Source organism: Alnus glutinosa, chromosome 13 (genome assembly GCF_958979055.1).
Source record: "Alnus glutinosa chromosome 13, dhAlnGlut1.1, whole genome shotgun sequence".
Classification (NCBI taxonomy): Eukaryota; Viridiplantae; Streptophyta; class Magnoliopsida; order Fagales; family Betulaceae; genus Alnus; species Alnus glutinosa.
Genome location: NC_084898.1, coordinates 1,110,648 through 1,132,120, shown reverse-complemented (window position 1 = coordinate 1,132,120; position 21,473 = coordinate 1,110,648). Strand labels below are relative to the sequence as shown.

Genomic DNA, 21,473 nt, shown 5'->3' with positions numbered 1-21,473 from the left:
GCGGGAAATTTTCTGGAAGTAGTCAATAGAGGCAATATTGCCGATAAATGCTAGATATTCCAATATTTTTTGTCAACATTTAATTTTGAAATGATGTGTCACAATTTTATGAGATTGTAATATAATTTTTAAATTGATAAATTTCATAAGATTGTGACATATCAGGTTCAAACTAAATTTTAAAAACAAATATTTAAATGCTTAGCATTCTTCATATAGGTTTTTACGACCACGTTCACTTACAATTTCTTTTTGAGTATTTACATTGGCCGAGGTAAATACTCAATAACATGTTTTAAATGCCTACTACTTTTGTGTTTTTTTTTTTAAATAAAAAATATATATAAAATAATTGATATTGTTATGAAAAATTATTAAAACACACTACATTAATTAATGTGAAATTGGTGTAAAAATTTAGTATAAATAATAACATTATTCAAAAACAATTATATTTTTTTTTGGATAAGTACAACTTTTATTATAATTTTTAATAAGCAGATATAATAATTCCTTTTATAGTGTTACGTCAATTATAATTAAATATAATTATTTTATTTATTGATGTGATAAGCATTATGTGAAGTTATATTAACGTGATGTTGTCATGTTAATTATAATTAAATTTTATGGAAATTAGGCACTTTCATGCAAAGACAGTCGAACACGTCAGAAAACTCAAGGACCACGGGTACATTACGGCAAAACTCTACGGCAAGTTGAAACACATAAAAAAAAACCCATGCATATGCAAGAAAGTACATCTAAAGACCCAGCTGCTAGGCAAATATTGTATAAGGAGGAAGGAATTCAACTGATGGCATTGGCTATAGTCCTAACCCAACCCGACAGAAATTTCTTACAATTTTTTTTTTTTTTTTTTAGGTACGTTAAGAAGAAATTACATTAAACTAGGGCTGGGCAACCCATAACGTTAAGAAAAAAAAAAAAAAAAAAAACATTAAAACCTATGAATGAAAGTACGCGGAGACAATACTTCCGAAGATGCGGGCCTATTGAGCCTTGACACGGATGCCAATAACCTGGGCCACCAGTAAAGGTGGTAAAGGGTGGTTGCAGAATCCGGAAGATCCAAACACCACTTGGGTAACCATTACAGAGATCACAACAGAATATACAACAGAAAATCTTAAGTAACAAAGAAATACAACAAAAAGCCCAAAAAAAACAAGAAAAAACAATTAACATAATAGTGCAACGGCGGCATGGCCCTTTGACGACGGCGCGTGAACACCACGTGCCGGTGAAAGGTGCCTTAAATTCCACAGGAGGTCGACGGCAGCTGGAGGAGGCGGAAGAAGCCGAAACACGCCGGTCAGCAGCAGCCACGCGTCGGTGCGTGGAGCACACGCGCCTGCGAGTAAGATCTACTCGCAGGTGCGTGATGGGCACGCGCCGGCGCGTGGAGGTCGGCTTGACAGATGGCGGCCGGCAGATCGAAGCGGAGGAAACTCGGAGCACGGTGGTGTGGAACGTGAGATGGAGGAGCTTCCAAAAGTGGATAGATCTGACTTTGAAGAAATCAAATATAAGAACTTGTGGAAGTGATCGGATCCGAGGATGGAGACGATGGATGGGAGCTGCAATCAGACCAGAGGTGGAGGAGAAGCCGGTAGACCCATTGAACCAAGATAAGTCGCCTGGTGCGAAGGATAAAGCCTCCGAAGAGGGGATTAGGGCCTCAGAAGAGGCAAGAAAGGGAGGGGGAAGGAGGAAGAGGGAAAAAAGGGGGAAAGGGGAGGAGGAGGCAGTGAAAATCACTACCTCCCCCTCATCAGCCGGACGCTGTAGGGAGGGAGATTTCAGGAGAGAGAACAAGTTACAGTAACAATGGATATTAATTTGTCTTTCTAGTAATTTATTACAAATTAGGTTGTAGAAAGTTCCACATATAAAAATGGCACGTATCCCTTAAACATGTGAGAATCACATATTTTCTTTTTATTTTTTATTTTTTTTAATGCTATTAAAAAAACATGTAAGAAGCACATGCTATTTAAATAACATGTGATTCTTACATGTCAATAAATACATGTCAATCAACTCAATCTTATATGTGAATTGTAAAAAAATTCTTACAAATTGGTTTATAAAAATTTTTGTCGAACCCAAAATATTCGTTTGTTAGTGTTTTTTATCGAATTGATCAAACTCTCCGTTGGTATAATCTGCGAACCAAAAGAGGCCTAACTGTTTTTTTAATTTTTAATGACGTGACTTAATTCAGTCCATTCATTTTAAATGAACGGCCTGGATCGGCCTGCAATTAGGAGGAATTGCAGAGGGACCTGGTCGATGCACCCTCACCCAAACGCCGTCGTTTGCATTCAGCCCCGCCCCACCCAGAAAGAGAAGCTCACATATTCACATTGTTCAGCAGAGAGCCAGAGACGAGCTTTCTCGGTGCTCCAATATCTGCAAGAAAACCCTAATTCTTATAATCTACAAAATTGTTTATCTATCTATCTATCTGAGGCGGAGACGATGACGGAGGTGGCGAGCTCCGTGGTGCACGAGGTGCTCGGCCAGAGGGCCCAGGACGTGGATCAGCCTATCATCGACTACATCGTCAACGTTCTCGCCGACGAGGACTTCGACTTCGGCGACGACGGTGAAGGCGCCTTCGACGCCATTGGCGAGCTCCTCGTTGCCGCCGAATGCGTCTCCGACTTAGCCGAGTGCCGCTCGGTGAGTTTCTCTCTCTTGTTCCAGTAAAGCTTTTCGCTTCCGGTCCGATTGGTTGCTCGGAAAATTTATGAAAATATGATAAAGCATAAGGTTTATAGGTATTGGATTTCACATTATTTGCGCGGCTAAAGGATTGTATTTTTGGGATTTTGGCCCGTTTGGCTGCTCAGGAAGTGTAGGAAAATATTGAATTTTTGCGTGTTTGCTCAGCTTAGCATAATATTTGGCTTTTGGCCCGTTTGATTGCTCAGTGAATGTAGGAAAATATTGGTTTTTTCTGCATTTGTTTAGCTCAGCACAATCTTTTGCTTTTGACCTGTTTGGTTGCTCTAGAAGATGAAGGAAACGGTTTTTTTCTTTCTTTCCCTACATTTTTACTGAGCAACCAAACAGGCCAAAAAGCAAAATATTATGCTAAGCTGAGCAAACACAGAAAAATGAATTGTGCATGCTGGATAACTCATTATTTGCTCAGCTGAGAAAAGCTCCGCTTTCCATCAGTTTGGTTGCTAGGAAATTCTGGGAAGAGGAAATAGATTGGGATTGGGAATATTGGGTTTCTCATGATTTACTCAGCCAAGCATGGTACTTGGTGAGGCGAAGCACAATTTTCTGAATTCTATGTTCTAGATTAGGCTCTTGGTATTTCTGCCAAGGAAGTATGGGCTTTTTAATGATTCAGAGTACTGCGTAATTTTTCATTGTCTATGTTTTTCTGAGTAGTTATATGAAAATAGAAATTATTAGTCACAGTTGTTTTTTGAGCCCCTTATCGAAAGAAAAAAAAAGTTGTTTTTTGAGCCCATGAAACAATTTTTTTTTTTTTTTTTGGGTTTGCCATTATTTTTTAATTACTGGAAATTCATGATAGGCTTGCAGCAAATTGTGTGAAAAATTTGGAAAGCATGGGTTGGTCAAATCTACACCAACTGTGCGGAGCCTCGCAACACCATTCAGAATGAATGAAGGAATGGATGAGGAGCAAGTTCCAAAGAAGAAACCTGAGCTGTTGGAGGGTCCTTCGCTATCTGAACGTAACCGAAGGAAGAAAGATAGAGAAAAGCGCCAGGAGGAACGCCAAAGAGAGGTAAAAATTTAATAATAAGAGATAACTATGTTTCCATAGTTATTCCAGATGCCAGATCTTATTGTAATGCATGGGTTTGGCATCATAAAGGCAGACTTTTTGCCTCATTGTTTAGCCTTGTTGACTGCAGATATAATTAAATTGAGCTGAGATCCCTTTATTTTATTTTATTTATTTATTTATGAAGAGATTGAGCTGAGATCCTATATGGTGATGACATACATGACCCAACAAATTGGGTCTTTAGTTTTGCTCTTGTTCTAAGTAGTGTATCCGTAATTATCCAGGCACAATACCGAATGCATTTAGCAGAGATGGAAGCAACCAGAGCAGGAATGCCTGTTGTATGTGTAAATCATGATAGTGGTGGTGGACCGGTTGTCAAGGATATCCATATGCAGGACTTCGATATCTCTGTGGGTGGTCGTGACCTCATTGTGGATGGTTCAATCACACTGTCATTTGGAAGGCACTATGGTGAGTTCTCTTTCAATTCCTCATGACTCTTGCTTCACACTAAGAGAAAAGAAGGAAACTGAAGTTGAGGAGGACAAGAATCAAAAGATATGGATAAAATGGAGTGCATTATTGCTAAATTTTTCATTTTGCTGGTTGACAGCATATCTAGAAAATGGTATAAAATGTTAGTTTGAGTTGGTGATTTCCTTTGTATGTCTTGCCATGTTTATGTGAGCTGATGTGTGTTTTCTCCTGAGTTCGTTTGAATCTGCCAGCTTTTTATGGTGGAACAGCTCAGCGAATTGCCATTCTGGAAAGGCTGATAATGTTAGCTTCAGCTTTGGTTACATGATAATTTTCTTCTGTATTATTATTGTCAGTGCAGTGCATTAGTGAGATTCAGTTTACAATCACTGTACAAGGGTTGATAATGTTCCTCTCCAGGTTTTGGCCCATGAGATTATAAACTTTTTTTATTTGCTAAGACTAGTCTACGCCCATGTTGACATGTCCACAAAAGTAGTAGACCCTTTCTCGGCTTTTCTAGATTTGTTTAGGCTCAGTTTGAGGGGAAACTTTTGGGCTGTTACCTTTCAGGTTGATATCTGAATACATCTATTGTTGTGATGGTGTTCTTAGATGTTCCATGTGGGACATTTATGGGTTGTTAGTTGGATTTTTTTCGTAAGTATTTGGACCAATATATAAAGGTGTTATTTTGGGAGTGAGAGGGTTCCCCTTCTTGAAAGGTTAGTGTTTGGACCCTATGTTGCCTTATTCATGATTTCTTCTACCGTTATTGAAATTTCCTTATTGAGCTCCCCATTGCTCTTTCCATGTAAATTTGTGTTTGATTTGTGCAATTTATGTTCCTCCTTTCCCATCTGATTTATCTTGGAGTTAAAACCCTAATCCTCAGATTTATCATCACATCACATGAGACAGATGTCTTGGAATTCATGCTATGTCTGAGGCACACACCTTTATAATCCATGTCAATATTTTCAGAAAAATTACTTACCATAGAAAAAAAAAGAGAACGGATTTTGAGACATTCAAAATTAGTCTAATTCAATTTATTGAAATCAGAAAAGAGATAATACTTGAAAATAATATTTAACGTGCTGAAAAGTTAATTTTCTCTGATGATCTCAAAGGCATTTATAGCTATTGGCAGTTCTCTAGGTGTAATAATTATGTTGCAGTTCTTTTGTTTGTACTTTTACACTGCAATTTGGATGCAGGCCTTGTTGGAAGAAATGGTACAGGGAAAACAACTTTCCTTAGGTACATGGCTATGCATGCAATTGATGGTATTCCTGACAACTGTCAGATATTGCATGTGGAGCAAGAAGTGGTTGGTGATGATACAACAGCATTGCAGTGTGTTCTTAACACTGATGTTGAGAGAACCCAGCTTTTGGAAGAAGAAACTCGTCTGGTTGCCCAACAGGTTGAATACATACTGTTTGAACCTTGAGAACTGCATTGGTTCTGGTCTTCAGCTTTTTGAGGTTTATGTTCTCCTTTATTGGACCTACTGACAATTTTTTGGTTGTCCTGAAGAGAGAATTAGAGTTTGAGGATGCACTTGGAAAGAGCAATGGGGAGCTGAATAAGGTGATTGACAAAGATGCCATTTCACAGAGGCTTGATGAGATATACAAAAGGCTTGATGTAATTGATGCTGATTCTGCCGAGTCACGTGCGGCTTCCATTCTTGCGGTCAGTTCATGAGTATTTTGCATTATTGGTGGCTTTTATTTTTTGATAAGTAATTTCAATATCATTAAAGAAGCGCAAAGGGGTGTAATTTAGGCTATATATGGAAAGCTGGAGCTGTAACTTGGGAGCTCACTTTAGCTATAGTTGAGTATGGTACAGGATGTGAACATTGCGGTGATCTGATGAATTGCTTGAAATTCTTGTATTTTCGTTAAATCCTGTAGATTGTCCAGTCAGTAAATTAATGGCAAGATCCTGCTTGTTGGGAAATGAAACACGCCATTCAAATCCAGTTGGTTGACTGGGTCATTGAGATTCAATAAATACATGTGTGTTTATGTCTCTTTGTCCATCTTTGGTGTTTGTTGGGTCATGAATTTTCCTCCTAATCAAGCATTTATTTAAACTTCTTTTTAGTTTTATTATTATATTATCAGCTATTTTTCTGGGTTATTATCTTACCGATCTGGACTATTTTCAGGGCCTCAGTTTCACTCAAGAGATGCAGCAGAAGGCTACAAAAGCTTTTTCTGGAGGATGGCGAATGCGAATAGCTCTTGCTCGTGCATTGTTTATAGAGCCCGATTTGTTGCTACTTGATGAACCCACTGTGCGTTCTGTTTTATGGTTGCCGTCAAGATTTTTCATTCAGTTGTGTAGAATTTGGGACATACCTTTTTATTACATTTTTTTTTTTTTTTTTGTCAGAACCATCTTGATCTTCATGCAGTCCTATGGCTGGAAACATACCTGGTGAAATGGCCAAAAACTTTCATAGTTGTTTCGCATGCAAGAGAATTCTTGAACACGGTATGAAGAAATTGGCATTATTAATTAGTCTATTAATTTTCTGTAACCTGTGTCACAACATTTTTTGAGATGTCTTTATTAAACTTCACTATATTCTCAGGTAGTCACAGATATTCTTCATTTACATGGGAAAAAACTGACTGCTTACAAGGGGGATTATGATACATTTGAGAGGACGCGAGAGGAACAGGTTAAGAACCTACATAAAGCATTTGAGGCAAATGAACGCTCCAGAGCTCATATGCAGGTCTTTATTCCATCTTTATCTGTGTGCGTGTTCGGGTGTTTTGTTTGTTTGGGTATATCTATTTCTATAGCTTTGATGATGGCTATATTGACTAGTTCAAATTAAATGTTATTATTTTGTGTTAGTCTTTATATTTCCATGTAGCTCTTCACATTGCTTTATGTTTGTGAGCTAGCTTTGTACTTCTGGGGTAGTTGGGCTGTGATTATTTTTGAACTAATAGGTCTCTGTACATTCTTGGTTTATGGTTCATATAGCCTTCTACTTTGTTGTCCTGTACTGGATCAAATTATTAGCTCAAGGGACAGTTATTTGTATGTTAAATCTAGTTTGAGTGTTCTTTTCTTGTATACATCATGTGTACTTGAGTTGCGCCCCTTGCGCTTTTAACGAATTTGCTTTACTTTAAAAAAAAATGTATATTAAAGATATATCATTTTTTTGCCATGTCATTGCCAATTGATCACCAGTTGAACCTTAATTATTCACCATCATTTTTTTTTATAAGTAATCGAAATATCATTTAAAGCGTAAGGCGCCCTTAGGTACACTGAAAGTATACAAGAGAAAACACTAAACTAGGAGTAAAAAGAACAAGAAACGTTCACCATCATTATTAGTTCTATTAGTAATAATTTTAGAATTTCGTTGCGTCAAGCTTTCTATTTATGGCAGCTATCTCTCTCGCTCTCCCCTTCTTACTGTGTTCACCATCATTATTAGTTCCATCAGTAAAAAATTTGGAATTTTGCAACATCAAGTTTTCTAGTTATAGCAGTTATCTTTCTCTGTCTCTCTCTCTCCCCTCCATACTGTGTTCACCATCATTATTAGTTCCATCGGTAAAAAATTTAGAATTTCGCAGCATCAAGCTTTTTATTTATAGCAATGATCTCTCTCTCTCTATCTCTTTTCTCCAGTGTTTCCAATTTATAGTAACTTGTGTTTGACTTGCAAATATTGTTTTTTGCTATTGCAGGCCTTTATTGACAAGTTCCGCTACAATGCAAAGAGGGCATCTCTTGTCCAGTCAAGAATCAAGGTACTTATTATTATTAATATTCGGTCCTTAAATCAAATTCTCAAAACTTATAACAGCCGTGACTTGTCGCTTCATTTCATTGGCCAAGGTGTACATCACTCAAACAACTTCATAAGTAGTTTGACAAGTTTTTCCTTATGTCTTTTAAACTATTGCTTGGTTTTATGAGCCTTGTGTCATAAATGAATTTATATGCCTACACTTCTCCTTTTGGCTTCATCAGGCATTGGATCGGATGGGTCACGTGGATGAAATTGTCAATGACCCTGAGTATGCACAGCTCTCCTTTATGGTTAAATTACATTGATGAATGTAGAATCAATATTTTGCATGAGTTTGATCTATCTCTCCTTTTAGCTATGTATGTTTAAAACTTATTTGACATTTTTTGTTTGCAGCTACAAATTTGACTTCCCAACACCAGATGACAGACCAGGTCCCCCTATAATAAGTTTCAGGTTTGCTGAGCTCATGTAGCAAAAATATTGAATTTCTTTTTTTAGTGATAAGTCTCTAGGTTATGATTGTCTCCATTGCAATCATTGTCCACACTTGAAGTAATTTGAAATCCTTTGCTTCAGCAAGATTGAAGCAACAACATTTGCTTATGAGTACTGAAAACTCTTGATTATTTTTTATAGACATATAGATAGTTAATTGTGTGAACTTTTAGTATTACCACTTTGTGAGATGGAGCTTGTTGAATTGTATTGATGTTTCTTACATGTGATTGCAGCGATGCATCATTTGGTTATCCTGGGGGGCCCTTATTGTTTCAGAATTTGAATTTTGGGATTGATTTAGACAGCCGCATTGCAAGTAAGCATGCTAGTTCTCCCACTGAATTCTCGTGCTTTCACTCTTCTACCTCATCCATTTATGCATTTTATGTTTATAGTAAATGGTATTATATTTCTGGGGGAAGATGGAAATTCATCATGATGGTTCTTTATTAGTCTTTATTTGTTTTTGGACAACTCATGCTTTGGCAAATATGTTCATTTGAGGATATGATTATAATCATGATAAATTAGTGCCTTGAGTACAATGATAAGCACTCATTAATCTGTTTGGCAGTGGTTGGCCCAAATGGCATCGGCAAATCAACTATACTCAAACTAATTGCAGGGGAACTACAACCAAGCTCTGGGACTGTTTTCCGATCTGCTAAGGTACATTATACTTTGATCTTCATATCAGCAGTGTTAAATAACAAGCCTTTTTATTTTATTGATTCAGGATGCAATGAGATGTAACTGCATTATCTATGACGTTCTCTATTGAAGTTTTGTTTTATATTTTCGTTGTTTTATTATAGACTAGCATTCTTCTCATCTTTATTATATTTTATGTAAGAGCGCAGAATACCTGATGTTCGTCTCTTCAACTTATTGCAAGATTGCTGTACATTGGCTTTATCTGCTTTTATCTGATGGGGACTTATTTTCTGTGTACAGGTTCGGATTGCTGTTTTTAGTCAGCACCACGTTGATGGGCTCGACTTATCTTCAAATCCCCTTTTGTATATGATGCGCTGCTTCCCCGTGAGTTCGCTGCTACTAATTTTTTTTTTTTTTCAAGAGGACTTTAGTGATTGTTTTCCCATGGGTTATTTAGGGGTTATTTTTGGGTAAGGGATGAATTACATGCTGAAATATTTACATGTTGCATCTTCTTTTATTCCAGGATAGGTTGCTAGGAAAATTATGATGTTAGATTTTAACCTCAAGTACAGAGATCTCCAATGTAGATAAAGTATATAGCAAATTTCTTTCTTTCTTTGGTCTCTATGGTACTATTAACAAGATGCTTAAAATTGCAGAACTAGATGAATTATCCAAGGCAAATTTTTTTTTTTTTTTTTAGTGTTATGCAATAAACCTTAGGTTCTTATTAAAATTCTTTAACTTATTCCCACCCCAAGTTCAACACTGAATTTGGCTCGGTCTCTGGTGGGTTTCAATCAACCCCTTATATGCTTCAGAGGTTTTACCGGGAACATATTATGGTCTTTATCTTACTATTCGGAGTAGCCATGCTTGCAATTAAAAATTGAAATTCTTATTAGAAGTTCCTTTCTTGCAGGGTGTGCCTGAGCAGAAGCTCCGAGCTCACTTGGGTTCATTTGGTGTAACTGGAAATCTTGCACTTCAGCCAATGTACACTTTGTCAGGTATCTTTCCTTTACTATCCTTGTTTAGGAATAAAGATAGATGTTTTAGTAGAGATTGAAATTGATCTTCTACATCTAGGATTTGACTTGGACCTCAAGTAGGTCAGAGTACTGGTTGGTTGAGTTGCATGCTTGCTAAACGAGCATGTGAACTTGAATTCTGATTATGGATGTTAGTCACAGAGCTAATCTCAATTATATGCCAACGAGTTCTAACTCTTGGCACTTCCTCTCCCCATAAAAATGAGGTGGAGGATGCAGTTGTGGTTCAAAACCTTTTGGATGTTGTGTAACTAACCTGTTGCAATTATGATTTATATCTTTATTCTCTAAATACTCAACTATTTTATTTTTTCTTTTTCGATAAGTTCTTGAACCACTAAATTATGTAATTTCTCTGAATGATATATTAGGTGGTCAAAAAAGCAGAGTTGCATTTGCGAAGATAACTTTTAAGAAACCACACATAATATTGCTTGATGAGCCATCCAATCATCTGGTAAGTCATTATCTTTTTCTTCACTTGATTTGATTTTTTTGGGGGGGGGGAGGGGTTGTTTTTGGTCGTTATCACTTGTAGTTGTAGTAGTATTTGATTTTTGCAGTTCATCACTATTCCTTGGAAAGAAAGTTGCTTGTTGGAATGTTCTAGTTTTCTATTATTAATACTGTTTTTCTCACAATCTTTTTTTAATGGGGGAGTTAATTTGAAAAGTTCATAAACCAAGAGTCAAGAAATGATTCCCTCAGAGTAACAATAATGAATTGCATCATTTTGGCACAATCTAAAGCCGATAAGTGTATCCCTGTCTTTCCAGAGTGCATCCTTAAGAAGATCTGGCAGGTCTACTGTTGCAATGGCAATCTGGATCATTTCAAATTTATTTATTTATTTTTGGCTTGATAGCTATGTTTGTTGCAATAGACTGATATATCCACGTGATTCTCAATATAGACTCCTTTTTGTCCAGTTAGGCTTCTTTTTGGCCCTTGGAAACCACATTTTAGAAATGGTCTAGAACTTCACAATTATGTTATTTGAGTGCAATATTATGATCACAAGCTTTTGGTAGTGGTATGTACTCCAAACTGGAGAAGCATCCCTCTCTCTCTCTCTCTTTCTCAGGCTGGAGTGGGTGTGTTGGATATCTTGTTGTCTTTCTTATTTATCACAGAAACATTTAATTAGCCAGGCATACTGAAATTGCTGTAATTGTACACGTTCAACATCATGAAACCTTTGTTTCCAAGAGTTTGTTTTTTCTTTTAGATAACTGAAATTTGTTGATACATTTTGTAAAGGGAACTTTAATTCTAGAAGCAAGTCCTAAAGTTTCATGGTAGGATAATGTTTTGCAGCAAAAGGAGATTGATGGTTTATATAATGAAAATTTTGAAGTTTTTTTTATGTTTTTTGTGAACTTAAGGACTTCTTTTAAGGTTAATAAGCTGGCTACTCATCTTCATGTTCATATATCATGCAAATGATCAATTATCAAACATTGCACTTGATCACGTTTGATGGTAATACACCTCGCGAAACAGCATATTCTGCATGTCTTCCTTGGTTTGGATTTCTGTTGAAACAATTGATGCCTCGTTAAGGAGATAACAGTTTATTATAGATTCCGACTCATATCAAATGAAAATGTCAACAGCTGACTGGGGATTCATTTTTTGCATGAAATCTAGGATTTGGATGCTGTGGAGGCACTAATTCAGGGTCTTGCTTTATTTCAAGGAGGCATTCTCATGGTATGATACCTCTTATCGAGCACCCCTTATCGAGCAAATTAATGAAGACGGCTATTGCATTTCTGTATCTTGTTTTGGGTATAAATTGCAAATGTTTGGTTGCTTGCAGGTTAGCCACGATGAGCACCTAATATCAGGCAGTGTAGACGAGCTATGGGCGGTATCGCATGGAAAGGTTACACCATTTCATGGCACATTCCAAGATTATAAGAAGATACTGCAGTCGTAATAGAAAAAGGTTGTCAGATTCAATCCTTTTCAAGGAGTGGGCTACCCTTGGTTGCCAAAAATTACAGGGATGTAAGCTCTTACAGAATACTGTAGAAACAATTTTGAAGGTTGTCCCAGTCATCATAGATGTTAACATTCTGCTAAAAGGATGAGAGATGGTGTGTTCACTTGGCAAATATATTTTGATTCTATAATATGTTTATTCTATCTTCAATTTTTAATGGGGTTGAATTTGTTGGTATAACAGGCCCTTGTGACCATTCTTGGCTCTCTAAATCTCTTTCATCATTCCATCCACCATAAGGTTAAAGTTCCAGAATCAAGAACATGTGCATGTAATTCTTTGGTCCAAGTAAAACCAGATTCATCCTGTTTATTAGCTGGATTTAGATGAGTTGTAGGTGGCTGTTTTGAATAATTTTGCTTTTGGAGGGGCTGTCGAACACAGATGATACTGTTTTTCTTCAGTTCTCACTACCACATGGAATTTGATGTAGGAAATGTTTGTTTGAGTGCTTCCATAGCCGATACCTTCTGCAGTCTGTAGAGTAGGAGAGAATGAATCAGTGAGATTTCTTCATAATAAAATCTTGAATGCCAAAATCCAACAGGCATATAAATTCTGCGTCAATGGATACCACTACATCTTCCCCTACTTGATATTATTGCATACCGTTAAATGTAATAAAATAAAATTTTAATTGTAAAATAGATTATTTTTATTTTACTTATGTTATACAATGGTGGGCAAATATCCGACTACTGTCTACTGATCGCCACCAAACTGTCATCGATCGTTTACGGACTCTACCAACTTATTTCGATTCGGTAGTTGGTATAGGTTTTTATTTCGAAAGTCGGTTCGGTGTTAGTTTTTTTTTTGGTTAACTGAACCGACTTTTAACTGACCGAACGAACCGACACTATGGATAGAAACGATGTCGTTTCATTTGATTGTTTTGTCTTCTTCTTCCTTTTTTTTTTAATTAAAAAAATTATAACGACATCGTTTTATTAACCGACTTAACTGACTGCCTTCTAACCGATTTAACCAACTGCCTTTTAATTGACTTTATCACTTTAACTGGAAATTTTGAAATTATAGATTGTTGAAATGAAGTAGGTGAATTAATCGACTTAACTGAACTAAAAACCATGTAACCGAATCGATATACACCCCTATTGCTATGCCTCACACACTAATGTAGAAATGCTCATTCTTTAATGGAGACCAAAAAAATAAAAAAAAAAAAAAAAAATACAATCTTCAAAAATGTATCTAGCGAATCACGTGTATTTAATTTTTTTCCTATATTAGCCATCGTCAGTTAATGGTAGGTAGGAAAACATTCCAATGTTTATTTATTTCATTGAAATATATATATATATTACAAATAATAATATATTAAAGAAATAAAACAATATAAAATATGATTTTTAATAAATCACTTATTTTAGACTAAGCCAATATAATTAACTCTAACACCGAACCAATCTATCCAATTCGATAAAAAAAAAAAAAAATTCTATTGTTTTTAAATTAAATAATTATAATTTTAACATAATAACATCTATTATCATCCGTATCAAGAAATGAAAATGATGAATTTATGATTTAGATTAAATTTTGTAAATAATGTAAGAGAATATCATATACAATATTAAATAGTTTAAATTCAAATAGAAAGCGACATGATATTTAATTATTTATCACATATTTTTGAAATAATTTAGTATAAACAATAATTATTTTTTATTAGAAAGTCAGATCTCTTGCTGATCTGCTTATTTCCCAACGAAAACCAGAAAAGCGAATCATTTGGGGTGTTGATATGGAGAACAACAACTACAGCATCATATCGAGGGAGAAGCTGGACCAGGTGGCGAGCTGGGTGGGCTCCACGGTGGCCTCCGCCTTCTTTTCCTCCCTCGAGCGCTTCTCCTGCGTCAACCTCGCCACCGCCGACCCCGACGACGACGACGACGCTTACGAGGCCAAGGACCGCCCTCTCGCCCTCCAACACCACCACGAAGACCCCCAAAACGACGTCGCTAAGCTCCCCGTCTGATCCCTCTTCGGTATTCAAATACCCCCTTTTGTATTTCACGTAAAGCTAGGGTTTTTAATTAAACATAGATAATCGTCGCCGATGCGGCGTTGTGGCACGGCGTGGTGTGTGTGAGTAATTGAATTTAATAGCTTGTTATTGTGTATTTTCCAAGAAACACATATATCAGATTGCTGCTTATAAAAAGAAGTTGGCTTTTGTTTTTCTTTTGAAATTTTGGTTTTGATTCTTGATTGATAATGGTTAATGACTTTTTTATTGAATTAGGATCACGACGACCGGCTAAATGACGTCGCTAAACTCCCCATCTGATCCTCTTCTGTATTCGAATCCTCCTTTTGTATTTTATGTAAAATTAGGGTTTTTAATTAGCAGATAATCGTCGCTGATGTGGCGTGTTTGGGTGTGTGTGTGAATAATTTGAATCGTAACTTCTTGTGGTATTCTATTCTTAATTGATTATGGTTAATGCTGTTGATTGACCAAATTAGGAAGCAAAAGCTGCAAAACCCTAACTTTTTGAATGGTGAACAGATGGATGTGTTTACTTCTGAGGTTCTGATATTGGGAATTTTGAGTTGTAATCTATCCCACCAGGTTTATTGGCTTTGGTTGTTTGGCTCTGAGTCTCTTACTTGGTGTTGCTGAGAAAAATGTTTGTTTTTGTTCTTTGTGTGGTACCCATATGAAATTTCTTTTGGTGCCTTGAAATGATGATCTTAGAATGCTATTCACACACACGCACACGCGCACACACACATACACACGATTTGGAGTTGGAGTGGATTATAATATGATTTATATAATTGTTGCATTGATGGCACCACTTTATATGATGCCAGTGGAGACTGGAGAGGAATGGAATGCTTAGATAATATGATTGGACTTGATGTCCCCACTATATACAATATATATATATAAAAAGGAGTTGATTATAATATAAAAAAAGGAGTTGAATATAATATGATTTTTACAGTTATGGCATTAATGCCCACATTTATATGATGTCAGTGGAGAGGAATGGAATGCTTACATAATATGATTTGGAGTTTATGTCCCCGGGGAGTATGAGTCTTTTATATATACATATATCATAATTTGTAGTTGATTATAATATGATTTATATAGTTATGGCATTAATGTACCCACTTTATGATGTCGGTGGAGAGGGATGGAATGCTACATAATCCATAAGGTGTCATTGAATATCTCATCTCTCGCATGAAGAGCCTATAGGAGAACTGATGATTCTTATTCTTCTTCAATATGTGCTGGTAATGATGACAAACTTACATTTAGTTCAGTTCTCATGTTTGTGTCAAGCTGATCTCACAAGTTCCGTGCTCAAGTTGCTGTCGGTGTAACTGCAACTGAAGCCTTATGCATTGATTAGGAGGCTTCAGCCCCTGTATTTTTGTTTCTCATAAGGAAACAAATGAAAAAGAAAAAAAAAGAAGAAGAAGAAGAAGAAAGAAAAATAGGGAGAAAGAAGAGAGTTCAGGCCTGTGGGGGTGATAATATTAATCCCATAGGCAAGTGTTGGCTCCTGAAAAAGGGAGAGAAAAGGTGCAGCTTTTGAGAATCAGTATTGCACTAATCTTTCAGTGCAGTAGTTTCTAGTAAAAAAGTATTGAATCTGGTGACGGTGGGGGGTTTTTCTTAGTTAAGAATCATATAAAATCCTTCTTTGTTTATCAATGTATTAAATGCACTCGTAGTTTGCGTAAGTTAATATCATGAATTCACTTCTAAATGCTCTGTCAAAGGTTAAAAACATGGTCGCTAAATCTCACTCGTATCATATTCTTATTGCTGTAACAAATCTTTAAAGAAAATCTCTACTTTCAGAGAATTTATAGAAAATACATAAGAGAAAATAATTTGTTGCATCTATTTATTTGCAAGGTGAAGAAGTTTGAATTTTGCATTGCCTCCTTCAAAATTTTACAGCAAGTGCATTATCCCCACCCCTCTCTCTCTCTCTCTCTCTTCCCACACACACCCACATATACTTTTTGTTAGTTTAAAAGGACCCTAGAACAGGAACAGGCACGAATGTTTAAGGTTACCAGCATTGTCAATCTTCATGCTCCTTCCAACAAAGCAGCATGGCTATGCAACGTCGGATAATGTACAGCTTTGTTCTCTTCTCCTTCCAAGCTATCTCCTTCGGTACTCGGGCCCTGGTTCGCCTTTGTGGTGAAGAAGTAGACAATTTCATGACCTTGACTCTCACCATAGTTTCTTCTGCAACAACCCCTTGTCCCCTTGAACCTCGTTTGTCTCAGATTGGTAGGACTGGCTTCCCTGTAGGAATCTTTATAGGAGTTACTACAGTTTGTTTCAGTTTTCTTAGAAGTCAGTAAATAATTGGTAAAAGTAGAAAAGGTCTGACAACCAACTCTACTGAGCTGCTGAAGTCAACCCAGAAGCTCTTTCTCTGCTTTCCATATGCTGTATCTAACTTCCCTGGTTCATTATCCGGACTTCCAGGTTTAGTTGTCTCATGAACAATCAAAGTAGAGTTTTGCTTCCAGGATTTATTGCTTAATTGACAAATGGAGCACATGAGCTTTTAGAACATTAAGAATGGTATGGATACAGTTACCTCCTTTTTTGAAAAATAATAATAATAATTCGAGTAATTGAATCACAATTACCTCATCAGAGATAGGTGGAGATGGCTCTGCCACTCTTTCATCTCATTTCTATGCATCATTGATTGGTTCACTAAGCATGTTGGAGGATTCAATTGTATTGAACCCTATGATACTATGATACATGTTACTAACCTATGAGCGTATCAAATGACCCTAGGAAGTCTTTTATTGTCTTATCTCTATATGTTGACACTAGACAGGACGGAAGATTTGTATTAATATGTAGCCTCATGTGAGAAGGTACGAGACTCATTCTGTTCGGGTAGGTGTCTGGACAGTCTGAATTCTACCTATTTAGACTGTCTAGGCACTTATCTGAACAGGTGAGACTTGAGTGTCATTTTACATGAGGTTGCTCCATTGCACTCCCTCCTTTTGAATTTGGTATTTAAAAAATAAAAGTTCTTAATATTGATATCATAATGTTACATTGTTTAAATTTAGAAAACTATTTTTCTTCAAGAATATAAGGATGCAAAATCTATGACAAAGGTTTTGAGAGATTGTTTCATTGATGGCCCTATACCCCCCCACCCCGGGGCTTTTTTTTTTATTTTTTATTTTTTTTATTTTAATGTCATCCAATATTTTTAAGGTATTTTACCATGTATATATTTTTGTATCAACTATCGTTTTCAAATTAAATAGTTTGAGATTTGATCAAATTATTTATCAACTTTACTAACCCTGCATCAATAGGATAAAATCTCTAGTAATTATTTTAAAAATAATTATTAAAATTGGGAATAAAAAGTTACGTACTAAAGCATAGGTTTGAAATAGATGTAAGATACAAAAAATAATTTCAAAACACTGACCATAAACTTAATTGTCATTCAGTCAAATTTAAGATTAAGCCTAAGTTTATCAAAATGAAATTTCCTAAATTATTTTTGTCTAAATTTTAAAAAATTGGGCAAAAAGTAAGAGAAACATCCCGAGAATTATCATTCGGCTCCCTAAATTTACTCTCTATTTTAGTTAAAAAAAATTACATTTCCTTATTTTAGATACCAACTTTTCCAAAGTACCCATATCCGACTCAAAAAACTAAGAATCCACTTTTATTATTCTATTTAAATATTCTTTTTTAAGCATTTCTTTATTTTTTTCTCCAATATTTAATTTTTTCACCAAACAAAAGATTTTATTCAACAAAAGAGAAATGTTTGGGGTCTTACGCTATCTTACTTTTGTTTACGTAAATTAACAATGTTGTTAAAAAATTAGAGTCCTAATACTCTCTTTAATATTTTTTATAAGAGTAATGATTGAACACCACTCAAAGATATAACTTTTCATCACCTTGCCTATGTGACAAGGTGATCTCCTACCTTAATTTATTTTTAAAAAATAAAAAAACTCAAAAAGTAGTGGGGACCACCTTGTCACATAAGCAAAGTAGTGAAAAGTTGTGTCTTTAGGTAGTGTTCAATCATTACTCTTTTTATAATATTGATCCAGGTAGACAAGAGTGATATGTGAATGAATAATGATTCAATGCCACCCAAATATACAACTTTTTACCACCTTACCTATGTGGCAAGGTGGTCCCCCAATACTTTTTGAGTTTTTTTTATTTTTTTAAAAATAAATTAAGGTAAGGGACTACCTTGCCACATAGACAATGTAGTAAAAAGTTATATATTTAAATGATAGTGAATCGTTACTCTATGTGAATAGAATGGGAGTGGGACACCGATAAATGCCGTAAGCGGAGGCAGCGGAGCTGCCCCAAGTCCTAGAATTCGGGCAGGATTCCGGTTCAAACTTACCTACAAAACCTATTAGAATATCCGTCCTCGAGAAACCCTGGCTATAAAAGCACGAGTATTTTTACCTTTTTCTAGAGGAAGGACCAGAAAAATAGCTTTCATGGTTCTTGGGTTTCCTGAACCGCCGCATGGGAGTAAGGGTTTGTCTTTAATTTCCTCTCGGTGATTTTTTTTTCCTTGGTATTTTTTTCTTTTCTTTTCATAGTGATGGTACCATGAGAGATGGCTCTGTTGATGAATTTATCAGATGCTTATATCGTTCCAATTTCTGAAGCTTTATCACAGTAAAGCTTTGCATGTGGAACTGAAGGGACAACTGAGGAGCTTTAAAAACCCATAACTGTGATACTGTGACGCTAAAATTGTTTTATGGTTTTTTTGATTATAATGAGGGATATGGATATGGTTGTCGGAAAGTTTCAATTTTTTTTTTCAATTTTAGGTAGTTTTTTTATTGTTGGTGGTGATGGGCATTGGGCAGTAAGAGCAAGGGTTCAAGATTTCATATTTTAGTTGTAGGAATGCTAAAACTTTAATTGTTGAAGATTGCTTGGGTAATTTTCCAAGTGCCTAGAACTATTTAGAGTAACCCACTTGAAGATTTGAACTGCACTCTTCAATGCATAGTGTGGCATCAATTTTTTAAATAGTGTTTTGGCTGTTGGTGGTGATGGGCAGTAAGAGTAGTTGTTCAAGATTTCTTGTTTTAGTTGTTGGAATCGCAGATATCTTGTTTTAGGAATAACCCACTTGAACATTCTTCATGACATAAACAGGCATAACACATGGTTGTTGATATGTATATGACCCTCATAAAGTGGATTTGAAAATTTTCTTTTCGTAGTCAATTTTCTTGGGGGATATGCCATCTTGGTTCAAATATATATATAATCATTCCATGCTTTCTTGTACTACTAATACAGCAATGATAATCCTGGGAGTGAATTTGAGTCTGCTAATACCTCCATTTATGAGGGAAAACTAGGACTGATGGTTGCAAAATACTTAATGAACTGCTTATTGTGACCATTGTGGCCGGTTGTGCATCTACCATTTCCAATTTAGTTGCTTTCGATGCTACTTCTAGGAACTCATAATAATGGATTCCATTAGTTCATCATTAAGCATCTTTTCTAATTATTCAGTTAGTTCTAATCGTGCTATTTTTCTAGCATAATAGTAAGTTTCCTTCTTTATCTATTTTTGAGAGGGGGAAAAAGGGTCATTCAAACTGATTATATAAGTTATGAGTAACTATCTAACATGTTCACTTCAGCAGCTTATGATTGAGTTTGTATAAGCAGCAAAATCCAACAATTCAACTATCTATGCATAACTAGTTTCCTCAGACATCCTCTTCACTGTCCTCCATGACAGGTAGCTCATTAGCTCACTAAGATCAAATATAGTATTTTCTGAAATTTTACTTCTTAATTGCCTTCCTCTTTGATCAAGAGGGCTTTGTACCATCTAATATGGTGTGAACCACCTACTTATTAATCCCTTTGGAATGTCTTGTTGAAGATATTGCGCCTTGAGTAGTTCTCATTGGCATTTGGTTTGTCAAGTTGGTTAGTAGCAGTTGCACTTCATTCATTCTCAGCAATGTAGGAATTGACAAATGCAGATTTATCTCTAGAATATTTTTTGCTACTATTGTATGGTCAGATCTAAGCCTTGCTTCTTCCTGTCGGCTTGTATTAGCCTGTGCTTTATTACAGGTTTCAGCAGTAGTATTGTTCCACGGAGTTAAGGTCCAAAATATGGAAGAAAAATGTGTTTCCACGACTCTACCACCCAGAAGATGTGTACGACCGAGATATCCGGCAACACGAAGGAAAAGAATTGAATAGAGGACTTTTACTACCATTGTTCAAATCTTTTTGACAACGCCAAAAAAACCAGAGGCTCCTGTCCTTCCATCCCTGGATAGACAGCCTATGTATCAACCACAGTAATGGAAGTGTGCTTTTGGTTATAGCTATATCTTGCAAGCATTCTTTCATGTTGTGAAGGGGAAGAAAATCTGGATTAATAGAAGCAGGGTCAATGCCCAAACACAATGATGTGATGTGGATCAGAACCAACTAAACCTACACGAAAAAAAGAGAGAGGAAAACTGCACCAAAAAGACGATGTGGAGAAGTGTGGTGAATCTGGATGTGGTGGGACTGGTATGTATCTTGGTACTGACTACTGAGGGCTGCATTAGAGTGAACTTTTCCATTGTCAATGGAGTATGTGCTGTGGGTGTGTTTGAATTTGTCAGCAGGTCGAGTTAATTTAATTTAGGGAAAAATGTAAAATTAGTTACGTGGTTACACCGATTTCCAATAAGTTTATTGGAGTATAAAAGTTTGCTGGCAGCTCACTGTGGCAAGAAAAAAAAAGGGTTAATGCATTCAACTTCTGCTATTTTTTTTTTTTTTTTGTGAAGAAACTGTCAAATGCCATGTCACCATTAATCATGTTATGATGTGTGTTTTACAATAAAAAATATAAATATAAAAAATAATAAAAATTTAAAAATCACTCTCAGTTTGTTTTTTATTTTTTTGCTATTAAAGGTGATTGAACGACCTTTATGACTCGGAGGGGTGACTGCCTTATGATTGGTTTAACTAAATCATTTTTGGCCAAAGGGGCGGTAGAATATATATATATATATTTATTTATTTTTGTCGGTGACACGAGTTAGTGCCAATAATGTCTTTTAAAATAAAATCTATAA

The 21,473-nt window shown here is 35.9% G+C and overlaps 2 protein-coding genes and 1 long non-coding RNA gene across 4 annotated transcripts; all 3 read left to right on the top strand.

The window, feature by feature from the left end:
- Positions 1 to 2,351: 2,351 nt before the first annotated feature.
- LOC133854329 (ABC transporter F family member 3) lies at positions 2,352 to 12,826 on the top strand. 2 transcript variants are annotated; one of them, XR_009896809.1, is made up of 19 exons: positions 2,352 to 2,709; positions 3,581 to 3,796; positions 4,084 to 4,273; positions 5,500 to 5,708; positions 5,822 to 5,980; positions 6,462 to 6,590; positions 6,689 to 6,790; positions 6,891 to 7,037; positions 8,017 to 8,079; positions 8,303 to 8,349; positions 8,478 to 8,537; positions 8,816 to 8,898; positions 9,157 to 9,251; positions 9,537 to 9,623; positions 10,165 to 10,252; positions 10,666 to 10,751; positions 11,945 to 12,007; positions 12,117 to 12,396; positions 12,486 to 12,826. XR_009896809.1 is itself a non-coding variant. In XM_062290474.1 (18 exons), the coding sequence occupies exons 1-18, from the start codon at positions 2,506 to 2,508 to the stop codon at positions 12,234 to 12,236; spliced, it is 2,148 nt and encodes a 715-aa protein (XP_062146458.1). In that variant the 5' UTR covers positions 2,352 to 2,505; the 3' UTR covers positions 12,237 to 12,469. The 2 variants fall into 2 exon arrangements, 1 of the variants encoding a protein (XP_062146458.1); XM_062290474.1 differs by lacking the exon at positions 12,486 to 12,826 and having other exon boundaries at positions 12,117 to 12,469.
- Positions 12,827 to 14,000: 1,174 nt separating this feature from the next.
- Positions 14,001 to 14,807, top strand: LOC133853644 (uncharacterized). Its single transcript, XM_062289638.1, has 2 exons — positions 14,001 to 14,317; positions 14,575 to 14,807. The coding sequence occupies exon 1, from the start codon at positions 14,071 to 14,073 to the stop codon at positions 14,305 to 14,307; it is 237 nt and encodes a 78-aa protein (XP_062145622.1). The 5' UTR covers positions 14,001 to 14,070; the 3' UTR covers positions 14,308 to 14,317; positions 14,575 to 14,807.
- A 3,839-nt stretch (positions 14,808 to 18,646) lies between these two features.
- LOC133853791 (uncharacterized) lies at positions 18,647 to 21,148 on the top strand. The gene is made up of 2 exons (XR_009896740.1): positions 18,647 to 18,882; positions 20,022 to 21,148. It is a non-coding gene; the product is annotated as an uncharacterized LOC133853791 (long non-coding RNA).
- The last annotated feature ends 325 nt before the right edge of the window (positions 21,149 to 21,473 follow it).

Excerpts from the sequence above, each read along its gene's own strand:
- LOC133854329 (XM_062290474.1), top strand. The coding sequence starts at position 2,506 with ATGACGGAGGTGGCGAGCTCCGTGGTGCACGAGGTGCTCGGCCAGAGG. Across the intron at positions 3,797-4,083 it reads AGGAGGAACGCCAAAGAGAG|GCACAATACCGAATGCATTT; the intron begins GTAAAAATTTAA and ends GTAATTATCCAG. Across the intron at positions 10,253-10,665 it reads GCCAATGTACACTTTGTCAG|GTGGTCAAAAAAGCAGAGTT; the intron begins GTATCTTTCCTT and ends ATGATATATTAG.
- LOC133853644 (XM_062289638.1), top strand. The coding sequence starts at position 14,071 with ATGGAGAACAACAACTACAGCATCATATCGAGGGAGAAGCTGGACCAG.